Below are 18174 nucleotides of genomic sequence, written 5' to 3' on the forward strand. Positions count from 1 at the left end.
CCAGTGGAAACACGAGGCTGGTCAGAGCAGCGTTAAGTAAGTTGACGTAGTTAAGTTGAACGATACCGGAAGTTTGGCTATCGGAATTTCAAAATAATGTACGTTAAAAGGCCAAGAAAAAACATTCAAATGTTTTAATTTGAAAGTTTTAACCGGAAGTTTGTTGTATTGTGTGATTCTTGTGGCAGCCAAAGGAGCAAAGACGCAAAACTAAAGATAAAATAAAGATAGAGATAGATATGAACCTGCAGTTTAGAGACAGCAGTGTGGCTGCTACCGTCGAGAAATATTTGGAGCGGAGGAAACAGGTTTGAGTTTAACAACAACTTCAAGTAATGTCTCAAACTCAGCTTGTATGATATGTACGCATTAGTTACCGACCCTGTGTGTCCAGTCTTCTGTCTTTTGACTGATATCAACAAAGTAGTGATAATATTTGTAACCGTTGAGTTAACGTTAGCGCAAGGAACGCTCGCGCTTTCCCTAACCGTTACTGTGTCCAACGTCTGTTTACGTTAGCGTCAACGTTAGCTGAATGAAAAACACTCTGCAGTGTGTCACTTTTCACTCACCTTTAACCGAGAAACACCTTTAGTTAAGTTGTTATCGTTGAATACACAACGTCAACGTCGTCCTGTCGACCTAACGTTAAAGTATGTTGTTGTTTTTGTTGTTGTTTTGTTTCTTAGCGGCCGCCGTCAAGAGACGTTATCGCAGGAACCGGTGACGGTGAGTGCACTTCACACAGACCTTCTTGATTTATACACTTGTATTTATTTATATTCACTCCTGTTTGACTTTTTAGAGAAGTAATGAGTCAATGTGAGGGGTGACTATCAATACTCTTTCCTACACAGGGGTGTACTGGTAAATACACAGGTGAGTGATCTGTGAGTAAATTTACCCGCCTAGTTTCACCTCAGTGATTGATGCAGTTGATCTGATCTCAGATCAGTAGACATGGCTCACTGAAAAAGGTTGGATATATTTATTAGTTTCACCTCAGTGATTGATACAGTTGATCTGATCTCAGATCAGTAGTAGACATGGCTCACTGAAAACGGTTGGATATATTTATTATGTGCAACAGTAGAAATTATCTTTTACACGATCTTAAAAATAAACCATGAATAGGCTTTCTGCTGTAACAATAATTAACTTTGATCCATGTCTATCTACTCTGTGCTGTCCTTTAAATTTGAGTGAATAGTGCCTGGAAAATCCTTGAATTTCATGTTGAAGAAGATGTGGGAACCCTGGAAATTGTCTTAATCCAAACATACTCATTGGGCTCATACCACATCTAACAGATGATGCTTGCCATGAAAAAAAAGAAATCGAGAAGCATTGATGAATATTTCTGTTCACTATTTCAGAGGCAGCACAGAGACTTAATTTGGCCAACAGATCCAAACAAGAGTTGAAATGCTACAGCAAAGCTTTACATGAGCTGTTCAAAGCAATTACCTACCATCCTGATCAGTAAGTGTACCGAGATTACTTACAAATATTACCTTTTTTCATTTTTGTAATCATTATTATGCCTTGATTCAAACATGTTGTGTCTTTTCTAAGGCTTGGCAGTGATCGTAGTCTGCATGGCAGTGATGAGGACTCTATAGCTGCCCCTCTTCAGGACTCTCAGGGGCTGTTTACAGAAACAGGTGCGTTTATCAGAACCAGAAGAAACCAGTCGCCAGTGTTTGATGCTGAAATCATTTCAGGGTTCCTAAAATCCTATTGAAGCATAGTCACATTCATGATTGCAGTTTTGAAATGAACGACTTGATAAGATCATGAATAATAAAACAGGCCTCAGTGATTAGTCCTTCAATTTCACCAGAGTTCTTGTAATTTATTTACTTAATTTCCTGTTATTGCTGAAATTTCTGACTTTTCCTAACAGTCTCTGTTATTGGTAGATAATAAGCTAGCCTTGGGCTTACCTCTATTATACCTCTATTTGTCCAGATGTGACTTTGCCCTCCTGTCTTGATCGTAGCCCTGGTTCCCCGGAAAATGAGACAGATGGGCAGAGAGCTTGCGCGCTACCTGACCGGCGTGGTTCCTCTTCCTTAGTACTAGCAAATGTGTACCAAGAGATGATGACAATCTACGAACAACTAAAGGTGAGAAGGCAGAACCATTGTAATACAAAACAGATAAAGTGACTGGGTGTATGATTCCATGTATGTCATTAGAGGATGGATAATATAATATGAAAATGGTCATTGTATGTATGTTTTCATGGGGATGTATGCAGGAGGAGCGACAAAGCCAGCAGCAGTGGGAAAAGGAGCTACAGGAGCGGGAGAGGCGGCTGAAGCAGCAGGAGCAGGCCTTTGGGAGGCTGGCTGGGCTGGAAGAGATGTTACACATTCAGATACAAGCTGTAGAGGAGGTCAGACACAAGAGATGTGTTATATATCTTCCCCACACTTCCCTCTATACTGCTTGTCCCCTCTCAGGAAGTAACTCCATGGTCCTCAATCACAAACTTCCAAATTATACAGCTAGTCATACTGCTTGTTAATGTTGTTTTGTCGCTTTTTACTTTTAAACACACTCTAAAGCTATAGAGCACGAGGATGTAGTTGATGTGTGTCTTTGTCCAAAAAACTCCATAGTTTTCTTTCTGGTGATTTATTGAAAGTCTTTTGAGCATGACAAACAATAAAACTGCAGTAGTCCAAAACAATAATCACGAGCACGGTCAAAAACTAGTGTGCTCTCCTCGTCTCTATCTTTTCCAACCAAAAACAAAATACGCACATATCACGTTATACATCTCAGCCAATAAGAAGAGTGCAACTTCAATATGGCTTCAACACTGCTTAATCATGTATTGACATTGGATATGCGTTTGCGTACCATTGTCCTATAACAAGATAATATTCTACAATCTACCTCCAGACTTAATGTAAATCTTAATGTATACCTCCAGTCTTTTAGTGTGTCATCGTGTGTCAACCTGTACCTATGTGTCACCAGAAACACCAGCAAGAAGTGAGCCAGCTGCAGGCTCTTCTTCGTGAGAGGAACAAGGAGAACAGGAGGCTCAAGTCCAGCTTCAACACAATCAAGGATCTGAATGACAACATGAAGAAGCAGGTTAAAAGTGTTCACATACGAGCTGTAATTGTTTTTTATTCATAACCCTATTAACACAAGGGCTGAAACATTTATAGGAAAAGTCAGCCAAATCCTAAATAGTCAAGTCTACAGATTTTGGATTAAAAGCTTAAAATGATTAAAAGTCTTCACTTGTGCTTAAATGTGCAGAATTTATGATCTTTGCAGATGAACATTAAGTGCTATATGTTTAAGAGTAATAGCCAAAGCAACCAATTCTGATATTCAATCAATGTGCCAAGAATCAGCTGATATTTTCCTTCATAAACAATCTCATTAGATCTTCATTCCATTAAGGGTGCCGGAGTACGGTAATGCCAAGCAGTTCATATGTCGGGCCACAGGAGGGCGCTATGACACAACCCTCTTGTATTTGGATGTTGAATGATAGAACAGCGAAAAATCTTTATATTTCTTTATATTAGTGTCTACTACTACTCTACTCTAATACTGGGAGAAGTATGTGTTTTTTGAATAAAGCCTTGGTTGATTTAAACAAAAAACTCCCCTGTAAAAGAGGGCAGATTTGTTTGTGTGGAATTATATAAGAAATGTTTTTTTGGAGAGACATCTTCTGTTTGTTTTTTTTGTTTTAAATCGACAGATGAACGAGATCATTGAACAGAATAAGAAGTTGGAGAGCCAGTCCAAGAGGGTGCAGTCTCGACTTGAGAACCTACAGGTAAGACGGCACTAACCAACGCACTGTGAGTCAGCTCAGTTTTCTATGGACAGCCCCTAAGTTCTGAAATCCAGTCTGACAGGCCTTCACACCCTAAAAATAATTTCTTATACCATGGAAGTTTTTGTTTTTTGTGTAATGTGTTTGCTTAAGGTTAAAGCAAATGTTATTTGATACATTAATTCATTGACTCATGTATTGATTGTTTTCAGAGGAAATATGAATACAGCATAGCATCGAGAGGCTGTGTTAAGAATACCGAGCGTATTAAACCCTCCAAAAAAGAGAAAACCCCTGCCTCTGGAAACCCCAGCAGCAAGGTACCTCAACAACCCTGTGTTTGTGTCTTTGTTTGTTCTACCAATCAGTAGCATATACTCTAATTAAGGCTACCATACTTTGTTGTTTGTTGTTGTATGTTGAAAAAAACACAGTGCATATAATTTACACTACCATCACACTCATTTACTCATATCCAAGCGAGAAACAGTGCAGCAGTCCTTATCCACAAACCACACGCTGACATGATAAATTATGGTCTGTGATTTTGTTATGTTACCATCGCTGTTGTTGATGAAGATGAATTATCAGTAGATACAGCTGCACTTGATGGCTTTTTTTTTTTTTTTTCCCTCTTTGGAGAATATTGACAAAGCCAAACTTTGACTTCATTATCATACTTTTTCACAGTTTACGTAGCACCTTTAGGCTCACCATTGAAGTCACAGTCATGACGTAAAGTTCACATGTTTCCAAATCTGCGTGCATGTCTCACCGCGGAACTTCAAATGAATGGTTATGAACTCTTTAAATCTTGACTTCTCTGCATCACATGCTCATTTTGACTCCCTGCAGGACATTAAGATTAAGATGTGAACCTGACCGTTGATAAAATAAGCTCTATAACTATAGTCACCACTTTGTGACAAAGTGACTGTTTAAGCAGTATGATTTAACCCTATATTTTGTTCACTCTCCTTCCTTCAGGTCAGCTCCAGTCCCACCCCACCAAAGCTCCTGGCCCTTCTCCTGAACTGGGTACTTGATGGACCAACATTTTCATCATTAGCAGCAAATGAAGGAAAGGTTTTTACCCAGTGCTTGCCTCAAGAGGTCTTACTCAACGAGAGATGCCTTAAGGTGACATATCAACCCTCAAACTCTACAGGCTTCTGTCCGTTTACATTTTCCAAATGTAATGCTTAAGATACAGTCTGTACAGTATATGTGTGTTCAGTGTGTTTGTTCACAAATGAATGATTTTTGGTTCCTTAGGTGCTGCCATTATTAGCAGATCAGCTTCATCACACTGCTTTGTCAGGACCTGACCTCCTCCTCAATCTTCTTCGCCTTGTCCACTGTGCTTTGAGACACCTGGATAGCAGTACACAGGTAAAGACAGAATAGGATTATTCCTATAGGTGAACTGGGCTGTTGCAGCAAGCAGGATGTATCAAAGGACATATGGTTTGGCTTCAATAACAGTGGAACATGTGTGTATCACCCTTATTGTTGTGGAAAATATCTGGATTTTAGGACCCGTGCTAATGGTTGAAACTGTAAAAATTCAAAGAACAATATGTGTGATGCTTAAGGGAATGTCCCTGCTAACTTAATAGCCCTTCTTTTGTAGTGACTGTGTGCCATAAGTCATTTGCAGGCCAGATGGTGTCACATGACCACACAACTTTCTCTTGTGGTCACAATGTCAAAATCCCAGCACTGTGTTATTCTACAGAAAGCTGTTGGGTCACTTTCACAGTATCATGCAGAGAAGAATCAAACACGACACACTGTTTTCCCTGAACACAAACCTACAAATCTGAAAGCACATCCACTTCAAGCAGGGGATGTCCACTTTATCGCTACATCTCCCTTCACAGCATGACAGGCTTTAATGTTTGGAGGTCCTGTTGAGTTCCATCTTGTGTTCAGATGAGAAGGGTTATTATCTTAAGTCCCCTGCCTGTATCTGTCTGGAGAACACAGTCAAAGCATTAGACAGGCTGTCCCTGTCTTTGATAGGAATGTGTGTCCCACTCTATTACATGTGGCCATGAGCCCTTCCAGAGCTGTATATCAGCCATTTCTGAAAGAACTGGAGAAAAGTCATAGTACAGTTTTATTGTATTACTCAATCCCAAATACCAGCCTTAAAGTTAGCAGTCAGCACGCCCCCAGTTTGGAGGAACAGACAGGGATTGCAGCACAGAATCAGAGCTGTTTTCAACAGGGTCAGCATTTTTCAACCTGGACCTTATTTTGTGTCAAAGTGACTAATGAGGACAACAAGTTTTGAATTTGGTCCAGTATTGAGTGACTGCAGCCTGCAGCCATGAAACCAGCTACAACATTATCCTTGTGGGCAACTGTGCAAATTATGTCATTTTTGCCACTGACCAGCTTAGATTGTTTTATTAAAAGTGTCTGACAACATTACGGAAAGGACGTCTGTGTCATGTTTTCAGAACAAGATTTCACCTTCAGTGAGACTTGGTTTTCATTTCAGGGTTGGGTCGTGGTGTCATACACTTCTAATAACATCCTGAGCCGGTCAGTAGAACGAAAAAACAAGCACTTTTTAATGGATGTATTTTGATGGTGTGCAATTGCCCATAAGGATTACATTGTAGCCTGTTTCACGGCAGTGCAGTGCTTTCACTGAATGTTAGACCAAATTCAAAACTTGTTGTCTTCATTAGACACTTTGTCACAAAAACATTGGAAGACAAGGTCCAGGTTAAATCCTTTTTAAATGGATATTGTTTTTTTGTTTTTGTTTTTTTTGTAGTGGGCATTTTTATATGTGATACAATACGTTTCTTTTTGCTGACCCTGTACACAGCAGGGGATATCTCTGCTTCTGCGCCGCGACTGTCCGCTACACTGTAACTCTTACAACCCCACTTCAAAATACCCAAATTAGCACTTACCTTTAGCTTCTTGTCCAACCTCTCAATAACAATAACAAGCTCTGCCTTCACCATTTGCCATTCTCTACCCACAACTTCCACAACTTCAGTCCTCTTCACCAGCTCTGCCGCAGGATGCTTGCCCCCCCCATGTTTGTTTGCCGGGCCATGTCATATCAGCTCAGTGAAATGCTTGATGTTCAACTGGAATCACATGCGTCCTTATTGCTCCAATATGTGTTCACTTTTTTAAGACACAACCCAACCACTATTGAGCCACAGTGCATAAATCAAAAAAGGGAGATAACTTAAGATTTAGGCTCCCTATAGAGAGAGAGGGATGAAGTTTGAAAACCACCAGCTCCTCACTGCTTTGGAAATACATAAATCTTGGATAGTAGCTGTAGTTTAGTGCACTGATTTATTGGCTCAATCATTTATTTGGAATAGTCAGAGAAAAAGCCTGCTGGCTCTCTGTCAGGCTGACCTTGTGTTTTCTATGCTGCCATTTGATGAAAATCATTGTAGGCATCATTTCTATTTTTTAAAAGTTATAAAACAAAAGTAACTGATTGCAGGCACAATCATGCATTTTGTGCAATGACCACTGTGTGTTTGTGTGTATTTGCGCAGCATGTAGCACTATCTGCCACTCTGCGACGGATAGGAGAGGAAGTATCAAAGCCTCCGGTCCAGTTAACGGTGCCTCAGTGTGAAGATCTCGACCTGCCCAAGTCCTGCAGCGGGGCTGCTGGCGGAGGCTGCAGGAGCTTCCCCATTTATCGCAGCCCCTGTCCTCACACACGCATCGTCGCCACCCTCATCATCATCCGCACTGTCACACAAGGTAATAACACTAAGCACACATATACATACTGTATCTTCCCCAGGGTGAAATCTTTAAAGTGCTTGTTTTGGCCAAAACACAAAGATAGAAATATAAACCTGAAAAAGCAATAAATCCTCACATCTATGCCTGCTTAAACTAAATAACTGAAACAGTTTGTCACTGATCAGATGTTACTGATTCATTTTGTGCTTTCGATTCATTGCCTACATTGACTCAGCACTAGAATCAGCTCTTGACCATCAAAAGCTGTTAACCTAAGTTGATTCTACACTGGTATATTATTTATATTGATGACAATTTATTTATTACACTTCCTTATTCTTAGCTATTTTTCAAAGAGGCGTTTCACTGTCATATTTGGCATGGTAAATCTCCTGTGTTGAGGAACTCCAGATCTCTGTCTTGTTTCATTTATCGACGGCTGGCATCACAGATGAATGTGATTAACAGCAAAGTGTTTCATGCCAAAAGAAGACAGCAGACATTAAACAGAACAGTTATGAAAATCTTTGTCTATGATGTGTATAATTTCAGTTGTAACAAAAAAAATGTAATGTTCTCTTCCACTCTAAGACAGTCTGTCTTTACAAAGGAAAGTGACAGTGAGTTATTCTGGATAATGATGAAACATTTAAAATATTGTAAAAGTACCTTTCATGCAGATTTTCCACAAAGGAAATGTCCTCACTGTAGTTCGTTGTTTACCTGTTCTGCTGGTAGCTGTCCATGATGTGGTGATGTCACTGCAGCCTGTTGCACGTCAGAATCAGACTTGTGAGCTATACATTTGTTGTTAATCATCACTTCCCGCTATGCCAGCCCCCCATACACCCCACACACATACTTACCATGCTGCATACTTTGCATTTTAATTAAAGATGTCATGTCATTGCTAATACAAGTTTATATTTCAGTTTGAGTGAAAGCAGAGACTGAAGCTGACATTAAAATAAATTGCACTGTCCTGTTTGTGTACTCCATCCATCTATCCTTCCATTATCTGTAACCGCTTATCCTCATCAGGGTCCCGTTGGGCTGGAGCCTATCCCAGCTGACTTTTGGGGGGGAGGCAGGGTCCACCCTGGACAAGTCGCCAGCTTATCGCACGGCACAAACAACCATTCATACCTATGGGCAGTTTAGAGTGAGAGAAACCCCACAGACACGGGGAGAACATGCAAACTCCACACAGAAAGGCCCCAGTCGAGGTTCAAACCAGAAACGTTCTTGCTGTGCTTCCCCTGACATTTCTGTTAGTGGCAACAAGAGGTTGATATTTTTGATAATGACTGTCCCCAGAGGGTGTATCCTAATGACCTTGGTGGTAACTTGTGATCTCATCTACCGCAACCAGCAAATTATATAATTGAAATATCTCTGCAAATGTTGGATGGACAGATGTTCATGATCCCTACTAGATGAATTGTACCATCCTTGGTAATCCCCAGACTTTTTTATCAAGCACCATCATCAGTTTTCAGTTTAAAGGGTTTCCTGCGGTGTTTTATAGTGAAGGTGCTCCACTTCAGACTTAAACTTTAAAAAATGAGCACACTGGCTAACATCGGAATACATTTTAATGAAATGATGCAGTCATTTAAACCCTCATCTAGTGACTGGATTGCTAACATGATGAGATGCGCTAAGATCAGTAGCACTTTGCAAAGTTGGATAGGAGTTTTTACAAGTTGGGAAAAGCAGAGACAAAGAGTCAAATTAATCACAATGAAGAACTGATGTGTGAAATCCAAGCCGCTGCACTGCAGATCTTTGGACACCTACTAATGTCAATCTATTTGTTTTCATTACAAAGAGCATTAGTCTCACAGAGCCGCTAGCGTTGCTCTTACAAACATTTGAAAAAGGAACAGGGCTTTTAGCTAGATCCAAATTTTGCTCCCTGGCCTTCCACGCTATAAATCTACTACTATACTACTATAAATCAGTACTCAGTGGGTGCACCCTAGATATCTTGACATATTTTATGAAACTCTCTTTTGAACTGACCTCCCATCTAATCAAAATGCTCAAAGGCTCCCTCAATATGTCTCTATATAGACTACTTTCTGTCAATCTGCTTACCAGGTTTGCTTTCTCCCCTTTTCTGGATTGACATGAAACCGAATTGGGTATAATGGAGAGATGTTTCCCTCCCTTCATATTGTGCTGGGATTTTACACATAATAGGTACCATTCTGGAGAGCCTAACCAAAATAAAAAAAGAAAGCTTTTATCCTATGTCAGGTTGTATAAATCTAGCAGTATGAGTGCAGTGTTAGACATTTTAAAAGCATTTTCGTAGAGCTATTCGATTAGATCACAGATCATCTGTTTAAATTTGTCAGGCAAAATAGGTTTTGAATTTAAAAAGTGACAGCAGAAGAATGGCAGGCATTAGGGCCAAAGTGCAATGGTGGGGTGTGAGAAGAAAGGAAACAGAGCTTGAATAGCGGGCATAAGATAAGATGTTTCTTTTTACTGAAAAGGTAAAAATGCTGATATGGATTTGTTGAAGATTTTGGGGTTTGGACTGGTGGTTGGACAAAACAATATAATATCAAATTTAGCTCGAAATTTTATTCTTGTACTATGGTTTCAGCTGAAACTGGCTAAAATGCCAGTGTAAGACTGAAACGACAGTCAACCTAAAACCAAATCAGGTATGTCTATATGTACTGTATATGTATTTGTCTGTCCTTGTTTGCAGCTGATGTCCTGGCCCAGGCTCTGGACAGTCTCCACACCGACCTGATGACAGAGGAGAGCCGAGGCCTATTCGTCCACTATGGAGGAGTGTCGGGGCTGCTGTCGATGCTTCGTGCTGGCCGTGGAAGCCTGAACACATCTGTAGACATCCTGATGCAGCTAACTGCACAGTCACGTAAGTAGGCCTGCGCCGCTTGTCAACTGAATCTGTACTTCAGCTGTGCTGTCTATTATGGCTCCACACAGATCTGATTACAATTAGTGGAGCGAATGTTACTCAAGCTAACAGGAACATTTTTACTATTATTAGGCTTGTAATCATAATTGTAACCTATTTTTCAGCTCAGTTAATGTACAAACATATTGTATAACTGTGTCTCCAACAAATTGCAGTTTATGATCTACTGTAAATTAACACATCCCTATAGCCCCTCAAACCCAATGTATTGACAACCTAATAAGCTTGTAGCCGACATTAATAGTGAACAGGTGATTTAACATTAACCAGCAGATGGTGGCAGCGAACATGGATGATCAATTTACCTGATCATTTTTTCAGTCATGGCAAAGCCAGTGTGGCAAACAAATTCAAAATATTCAGCACACGCTAATCTAATTAACTTCCTGAACTACAAAGCTAGTAACAAGCTACACTACGCTACAGCAACCTGTGGAATTCGTCTACACATGTCGAAGATGTCCTCTGAGTGGAAGTAGTGTAAAAAGAAGTATTGTGTGTCCAAGTCGAGTCTCATGTACTGTAACTGCAAGTTCAAGTCACAAACTGCCCATGTCTGAATTATGAAGCTGCCTCAGGGGTGATGAGCAGCAGGTTTTTTTGACATACAAGTAATTCCTTCTACAAATTCCACACCAGACCAGCCAGTCTTTACATGTAATGTGCATTAATTTAATTTAACCTCAGTTTGAAAGTAGAAAAAAAAGGGGCATGATGAGCTGTGGCTGACAGACCACCACCACCACCACCACCATTTGTTTGGTTACTAAAGATTTTCATCCTGCTTCAGTATTTATTGAAATAATTGTATTTTTAGCAATAACTGGGTAATGCAAAAATGGTTGCTGCAGAAAAGTAGAAGAAATATTACATTACCTGCACCTTTGTTGGAGTCCAAACAAAGTCTGGGTCAGCTCTCATCTCGTCCATCTTTTTGTTAGGAACTCTGTTGTAGCAACACTACTTTGGCATCTAGTTAACCTTTGGATACATTCGAAAGCTCAGTGGACAGCAAAAGTGATGCTGAATTAATACGTATGTATGGTTACATTTCTAGCCTGGCCCATCACTGGTGACCTTTTTAAAATTTCACTGTTCACTTTGCAGAAACGGTCTGTTATTGATGCCGTCTTGGAAGCTGCTGTGATAACTCCTCTATTTCAGATTTATAGATTGTCTTTCCTATCACTATTCACTTTGATTTATACCAGGTCCTCTTGCAGGATTACTGCATATCATCCCATAAAAACCACATGTGAGAAGTAACTGAGCTCACATCAATCGGTCAGGCAATAGATTTGGAAGTTGTGGTCATAAAACCTTGGACCTTCACCACCTTCTGGCTCTTTTTAAGGAAAGACAAAAGATTTGAAAGAAGTGGATGAGGAGGGAAAAGAACAGCTGCAGTGTATTTCCATAAAGGACAAGTTCAGCAGGGTTACGAGCCATGTCATTCTAGACCGCTGTATGCTAATACACAGCAGAGCCATATGCTGGAGGCGACTGTGGCCGGAGCTCTGTGTGTGTGTGTGTGTGTGTGTGTGTGTTTGAGTGTGCACGCAATTGTGTGTTTCAAGAGGATTGTAAGTCTAGCAAGACTTGCCAATTATTGTGTTTTACAAGCAGTAATGAGGGGAGACGGGAAGGGGTGAGTTAGAGGGGGAGAAAGGTTTGCACCTTAAGGTTGCCAATAAAGCAAAACAAAACACACATATACGTGCAGGATGTTTGTGGTCAAACTGCGACAACTCCACTGCTTTTATAATGTCACGTACTTACAGTTATACAACACATCCCGTTTATAGTACATTCATGGCTCACAAAAATAAATTCGGCCACTTCAGTACATACTCAAATACACAAACACACTCAATAACAATGTTTTACTGGATTTGACTGATGTCAGATAAACAGTGGATGCATTAATTACCAAACAGCTTCATACAGTATATTTAACTTCCATGGTCACATATGGACCTACTTGATGTGTGTGTGTGTGTACATTCTTTCCATGCTTGCCACAGTAGAGAAGTGTTTGTTGTTGTATGTTTTCATGATATCGCAAGTCAAAAAATCCCTTCCTGACCTGGTTAAATGACTTGAGGCAAAGACTTTCTACCCCTGTTTCTTATTATTTGATGTGTCCCACAGCACCTATGTTGTCAACCATCAAACCCATGAGGAATGTGCCTGTATTTCTGCGTCTCCATCTGTATCCGTATAGCCACATATGTGTAGAATGTAGCACACATTAAAAGAATAAAGACCCATCAGCGGACTGAGCAGTGTGGGCGGAGGTGCTGCACACATTTGTTAGGTTCAGTGATATTCGAGCCAGTTGCAAACATTCTAATAATTTATTTTGAATTCCAATAAAGTAATGACGCATACTTATTGAGTTTTGAAATGATTCTCACTCTGGTCTGGAAAATTTTGAAAAATGATAGCAGCCTTTATCGATATGTATTTAATGTAACGTGACAGTGTGAAAGGGTGGCTTGTAGTGCTGAACCTACATATCACCTGAATGTGCAGCTCCCCTCGGCTTTACAGAGCTTTACAGGGAGCTTTAGCTCAACGATTAGCTGTCTGGCCCACAACTTCACTGTTTTAGCTCTCTCTGTTTACAGAGCGTTGTTTTTGACCACAAGAAGCAGCTGTTTTTAGTGAAAAAGCTCTAAAAACCCACCGCACACTATCTGCTCAGCAACAGCAGGCAATAACTATTATTAACAAGCTGGTGAACACAGTGAAGCATTTAGCATCTACAGAGATACAGACATTTCCCTCAGAAGATGATATAGACAAGAAATTAAGCTAAAAGAGGAGCAAATCTATCTATCTATCTGTCTGTCTATCGTAATACACTAATTTATTTACTTTACTATCATAGAAGGAAATTGGCTTGCAGTGGTTTGCGATCAATATACGTAGGACAGGACATAATCAACACATGGTGAATACCCAAAACAAATGGTACACAATACTGGAGCTTCGGTATCATCTCTTTAGCGCTAAAATGATTATGTGAAAATAAATGAAGTTTTCAGCTTTTAAAATGTGAGGCTTTGCTTTTCAAGCAAATTAAATATATCCTTGTGGATGTCACACTTGTGATGGGCCTGTTATGGACAAAATGAAAGTAAATTCCAGTAAAATAAGCATTCGCTGCAGCTCTACACCTCCTACCACCTCATAATTTTGTTGGGATCATGACCTGCATATTATCTAGCATATATTACACTAAATATTCACCAGTCAGGAAGGTTTAGTTACTTTAAAAAGTGTTTGCTGTAAAAGATATATTGTTCAAGCTCATGTCACTAACCTGAATTGCACAGAGTAGATTTATATCCTTGAGATAGTGATGTTATTGCTGGAAACAGACTGACCAAACTGTCCTTTCCTGTTTTATCCTTCTCATATTATCAAATTCTACCCGTCTTATCCTTTCTTATCTGAACCTGATCCTATTCTCCCCCATCCAATCTTCTGCTGTGATTTGATGCCAGCAGAACCTCTATAGCAGCCAAAAAGTCCCTCTGTGTCTCAGATTGTATTCCCTCACCCTTGTGCGTGGTCTAAGACGGTGGAGAGTTAGTTTTTGAAAGAGTAGGAATGTGACTTTAGCAGAAACAAATGTTTGTTTACTAGGAACTGACTAATTTTAGGACTCCATAAGGTCCACATTTGCTTTTACTCATTCATTCAAAAAAAAAAAGCTCCCATCTGTGTTGATTGATGCTGTTGTCCTTTTTTTTGTTTCATCTCCCTGTGTGTATGTGTGTGTGAAGTTATAGTTTGATGAAGGGAAGGTCAGAGTTAACAGCGACAATATGGAAGCTCTTCCAAAAACAATCATCACAGAGTCACTTTGACCAGCATCTGTGCCCCTTTCTAACTCAGTTTGATCACTAAAGGGTTTTCATGGTTTGTGTGTCGCCATGTAGTTTTCATTTCTATGCAAATTGGGAAAGTATGGCAAAATGAAGTCTGTAATCTCTAAAGAAGTTTTAACAGCAATGTGTTGTTCATTTCAGAAATTGTTTTGATAACATCATACTTTTTTCTTTTTTTTTTTTTGCTCTGCTTGTGTTCGTGTGCTTGTAGGCTACTTAAATCCCTTCCTGGAGACATGTAGCTGTGAGGAGTTTTTCCGAACAGCCTCCCAGCTTCTTAAAAACCCTCGCCTGGAGCTCCCATCACTGGAGAAGCTTTCCATCCTTCTCCAGAAGCTCTCCAGCATCAGGTTAACACAATAATTTCCATGCTGATAATATCACCCACTGAGACAGGAGTAACATGTCTCCAATCATGGATAGGAAATACCTCCAATGCGTGGACATGGCAACCACATGCATATTATTTTTGCATCTTGAAAAGTAGAAATCTGAATTAGTTTTGTGTAGCGTTAATGTTTCTTCACATTTCCTACTTTGTTGATCATCATGACCACTCCAATTCATCATGTGGCTCCTTGGGAGCGTCTTGACCCCCAGCTTGGGAACCACAGGACTGTTAGCCAAATAGTTTGGCTTGTAGCTCTTTTGTCAAAGGTTTAAATTAAGTTATTTCTCAATTGTGGTGATCACGTATTTGTTTCTCTGTGTGTCACATTGAATCTATACCTCCCCCACTTCTCAAAATGTTTAGCCATGCAAGCGGCTCTAAGGGATTGAAATGTTGGTCCACTTTGGTCCAGACGTTAATATCTCATGGGCATAGATTGGTGCACAAACTTGTATTGACATTCATGGTTCCCAGATGATGAATCCTGATTACTCTGAAGATGGCTGACTTTTCCTCTTACTCCCAACAGGTCATCAGTATTAGACTTAGTAGTTGTTGGGTTCTTTATTACCAAGACTTGTTGGCCTATTCAGCCAAGATGTGTAAATTCAACCATAGAAAACCAGCTGTACTACACTGGGCATGTACTGTACTAGAAAGTTGACTCATGGAAATATGTTTCATTCAATGTCTTTGGACTGACAAGCCATTGTGTTGCATTTCTTTGATTTTTCTTTGTCCAGGAAGAACCGTCGTCTGTTTGAACTGTCGTCCCTCCACCTCCAGATACAAGAACTTAATCACAAAACCAACCAAACAAACACCTTCCTCGGCCTCAACCTCAGGTCCATTCTGCACAACCTTAAATAACACACACTCACAGTCACTCGTGTTTCTTGGCCAAATGCTGGATTCAGGGTCGCTTTATAAAATTCCCAGTTCGGATAAAAAGGACTTGCCTTGTATTTCAGTACTTCAGCACCTTGCTGGGTCTTTCATGTGTGCTCGAACTGTAATTACCACATTTCTAACTGAACAGTACTTCAAGGCTCCGTCCTGCTCTACTTTGAATAATATATGCAGACACACGTTCTTTTTTTTTTCTTTTTAGCTTTATGTTCTTGAAGTTTTTTTGTCTGTCAGATGTACTTTTGTGTATGTTTTGCACTTTTTGACCCGTCTGTTTTTATGTTCCCCAATGTTAATCTGATGTCTTGTCTTCTGTTATTTCTGTGATGAACCCCCCTTTTGTTTTTTTTTTTAAATAAGTGTCATGCTTGCCAAGTGGCCTTAATGGGTGTCTGATGTGCTCAGAGGAAGAGGGGCTGTGACTGTGAAGGTTTTTAATGACAATAAACAAAAAGAACTGAAGGACATTAAATTTGGAGTGCATATGAAATGCTGAAATCCATATGTTTTGTATAAACGTGTCTTATTTGTTTGTTCCAGAGCATGGGTGGGTTGATGGGAGTAATGGTCTCAGTATGGAACACACTGGTGGTGTTGGTTGATGGAGGAAATTGGACGGACTGGAACAATTACATCTGATATTTAAAACGTATTCGTAGAAAACTACTCAGAAGTGCTCGGCTGGTCTGAATTTGAAAAGGATGCATCCAGTTTTTTTTTTTTTTTTTTTTTAAGGCCCTACGGCAACCGAATTCCTAATTCCTAACCGAATTTTTTTATGTTTTGTGATTTGGTACCCCCACATTCTCAGAGCGAATTCACTAATACACCGCTGTCTTAGATATGGACAGCTGTACATGTGCATTTGTTATGGTTACATTACTTCTAATCAAAAACTCGCCAGCCATAGACATAGCAGCCGACTAACATTACTTAACTAGTCCAACGACAAGAAGCTAAACGTCTGCCTTTCAGCTTTTTGTTTCACAAAGCTCTCACCAGCGACTAAATGCCAGGCTAAGAATTCCTCTTGTCTTGCTCTGTTACTTTTAGTTTTTTTCTTTTTAGCTTTTCTCCGTCAATGTCCTCTTCGGTGTCTTCGCCTCTGCAAAACCCTGTAAATCAAAGTGAGTTAGGGCGGAGCAGTTGGAAGACATCAGCACGAAAACCAGAAAATATTTTTCTCCATAAAATATGATCCGGTTTCCCAAAAGTCAGTGAAATAGTGGTGGTGTGTGGCTTAGTGCCGGAAAACATAACACACTTCTCGCGACCCAGAAACCAAATTTACTTGGAGAAGACCGAGGCACCGTTCACCCAAAGTCAGTGTAGTATCAAAATGATTTTTGAAGCTGTTTATTTGAATGTAATACATATTGTAAACATGATTTGAACAATTTGCTGATAACAGGACATTTAACTACTGGTTAGGGTGTCGCCAAAAAGAAATACAGAAAGAAAAGTTTTGTTATTCAGATTTTCATCATTCATGATAACTAAAAGATTTAAGGCTACAGCCAATGGATTTCATGACCAAATGGTCATTTTTTGATTAAAAGATGAATTGCTCAGTTAAAATGCCATAAAATGCATTCAGTCTGTAAAAAAGCTTTTTGTGTGTGTGTATTTGTTTCTTTCTTTTATTTGAGGCAGCATTGTGACAGTCGACCTGGAGGCTTTAAACCACCTGCTCAAGAAAACATTTGAGAAAGAACAAGAGAAGATGTTTGAAACGTTCGGCCAAAATAAATGCAACCTGTTTTAGATACTGAGTTAAAATAATTCCTTGAGTGATTGCAGACACACTTGGAAACGTCTGCACCACGGATTACGGTTATAGTAATTCCACTGGTGGGAAAGGAGACATGTGGTAGTATTAGAGTGAAATGTAAAAAATTAGTATTGTACAGTCAAACCACAATGGAAAATATCAGATTTGGAAATCATGCATCCTGTAAACAAGCTGAACCACTACACTACATTCACAATGTTTATTTGTGAACATGTTTTTTTTTAAAACACAGTTTTTTGTTTGATCCATTTGGAAACTTCTGGATCATACATCCTATGTTCAGCTATTATAAGGTTCAGGAGTGAGCTGTAGCTCATAGTTTAGCCCATTTAATGATACGGAACACGTTATTACCCTAAATTACTTTGGTTTCTAACCACTTCTATTACGTGGAGAGCACCAGAGCGCATGCAAAGACATTGTTAAAAGTTCTGTTTATATACAAAATGAGTGGAAAACGATTTCTTTTTATTACCCTTTAAAAAAATTCATGCATTATTGTAAACAAGTAGTATACTTTTAATCTCCACTGGGGGTAAAACTAAATTGCCAGGTCATACAGAAGACCTACTGAGAAAATCACCCCAATTAATTCGAATCCTACCTTTAAATTCTCCCCTTGCTCCACCAACTGTCAACAGCCGCAAGCAGAGGGGATTATGT

General features: G+C 39.7%; 1 protein-coding gene across 1 annotated transcript; it reads left to right on the plus strand.

Annotated features, from left to right (window-relative positions):
- Positions 1–259: 259 nt before the first annotated feature.
- Positions 260–16209, plus strand: ccdc138 (coiled-coil domain containing 138). Its single transcript, XM_027291048.1, has 16 exons — positions 260–308; positions 690–729; positions 858–879; positions 1377–1482; positions 1576–1664; positions 1972–2129; positions 2264–2401; positions 2992–3111; positions 3737–3814; positions 4027–4134; positions 4802–4954; positions 5090–5206; positions 7360–7573; positions 10284–10457; positions 14631–14769; positions 15554–16209. Exons 6-16 carry the CDS (start codon positions 2103–2105, stop codon positions 15678–15680), a joined length of 1395 nt encoding a protein of 464 aa, XP_027146849.1. The 5' UTR covers positions 260–308; positions 690–729; positions 858–879; positions 1377–1482; positions 1576–1664; positions 1972–2102; the 3' UTR covers positions 15681–16209.
- Positions 16210–18174: the final 1965 nt, after the last annotated feature.

The sequence above is a fragment of the Larimichthys crocea genome, chromosome XVIII (genome assembly GCF_000972845.2).
Source record: "Larimichthys crocea isolate SSNF chromosome XVIII, L_crocea_2.0, whole genome shotgun sequence".
NCBI classification, from domain to species: domain Eukaryota; kingdom Metazoa; phylum Chordata; class Actinopteri; family Sciaenidae; genus Larimichthys; species Larimichthys crocea.

Coding starts and splice junctions, on each gene's coding strand:
- ccdc138 (XM_027291048.1), top strand. CDS start 2,103: ATGATGACAATCTACGAACAACTAAAG. Junction 2,402..2,991: donor AGATACAAGCTGTAGAGGAG/GTCAGACACAAG, acceptor ATGTGTCACCAG/AAACACCAGCAAGAAGTGAG. Junction 14,770..15,553: donor CAGAAGCTCTCCAGCATCAG/GTTAACACAATA, acceptor TTCTTTGTCCAG/GAAGAACCGTCGTCTGTTTG.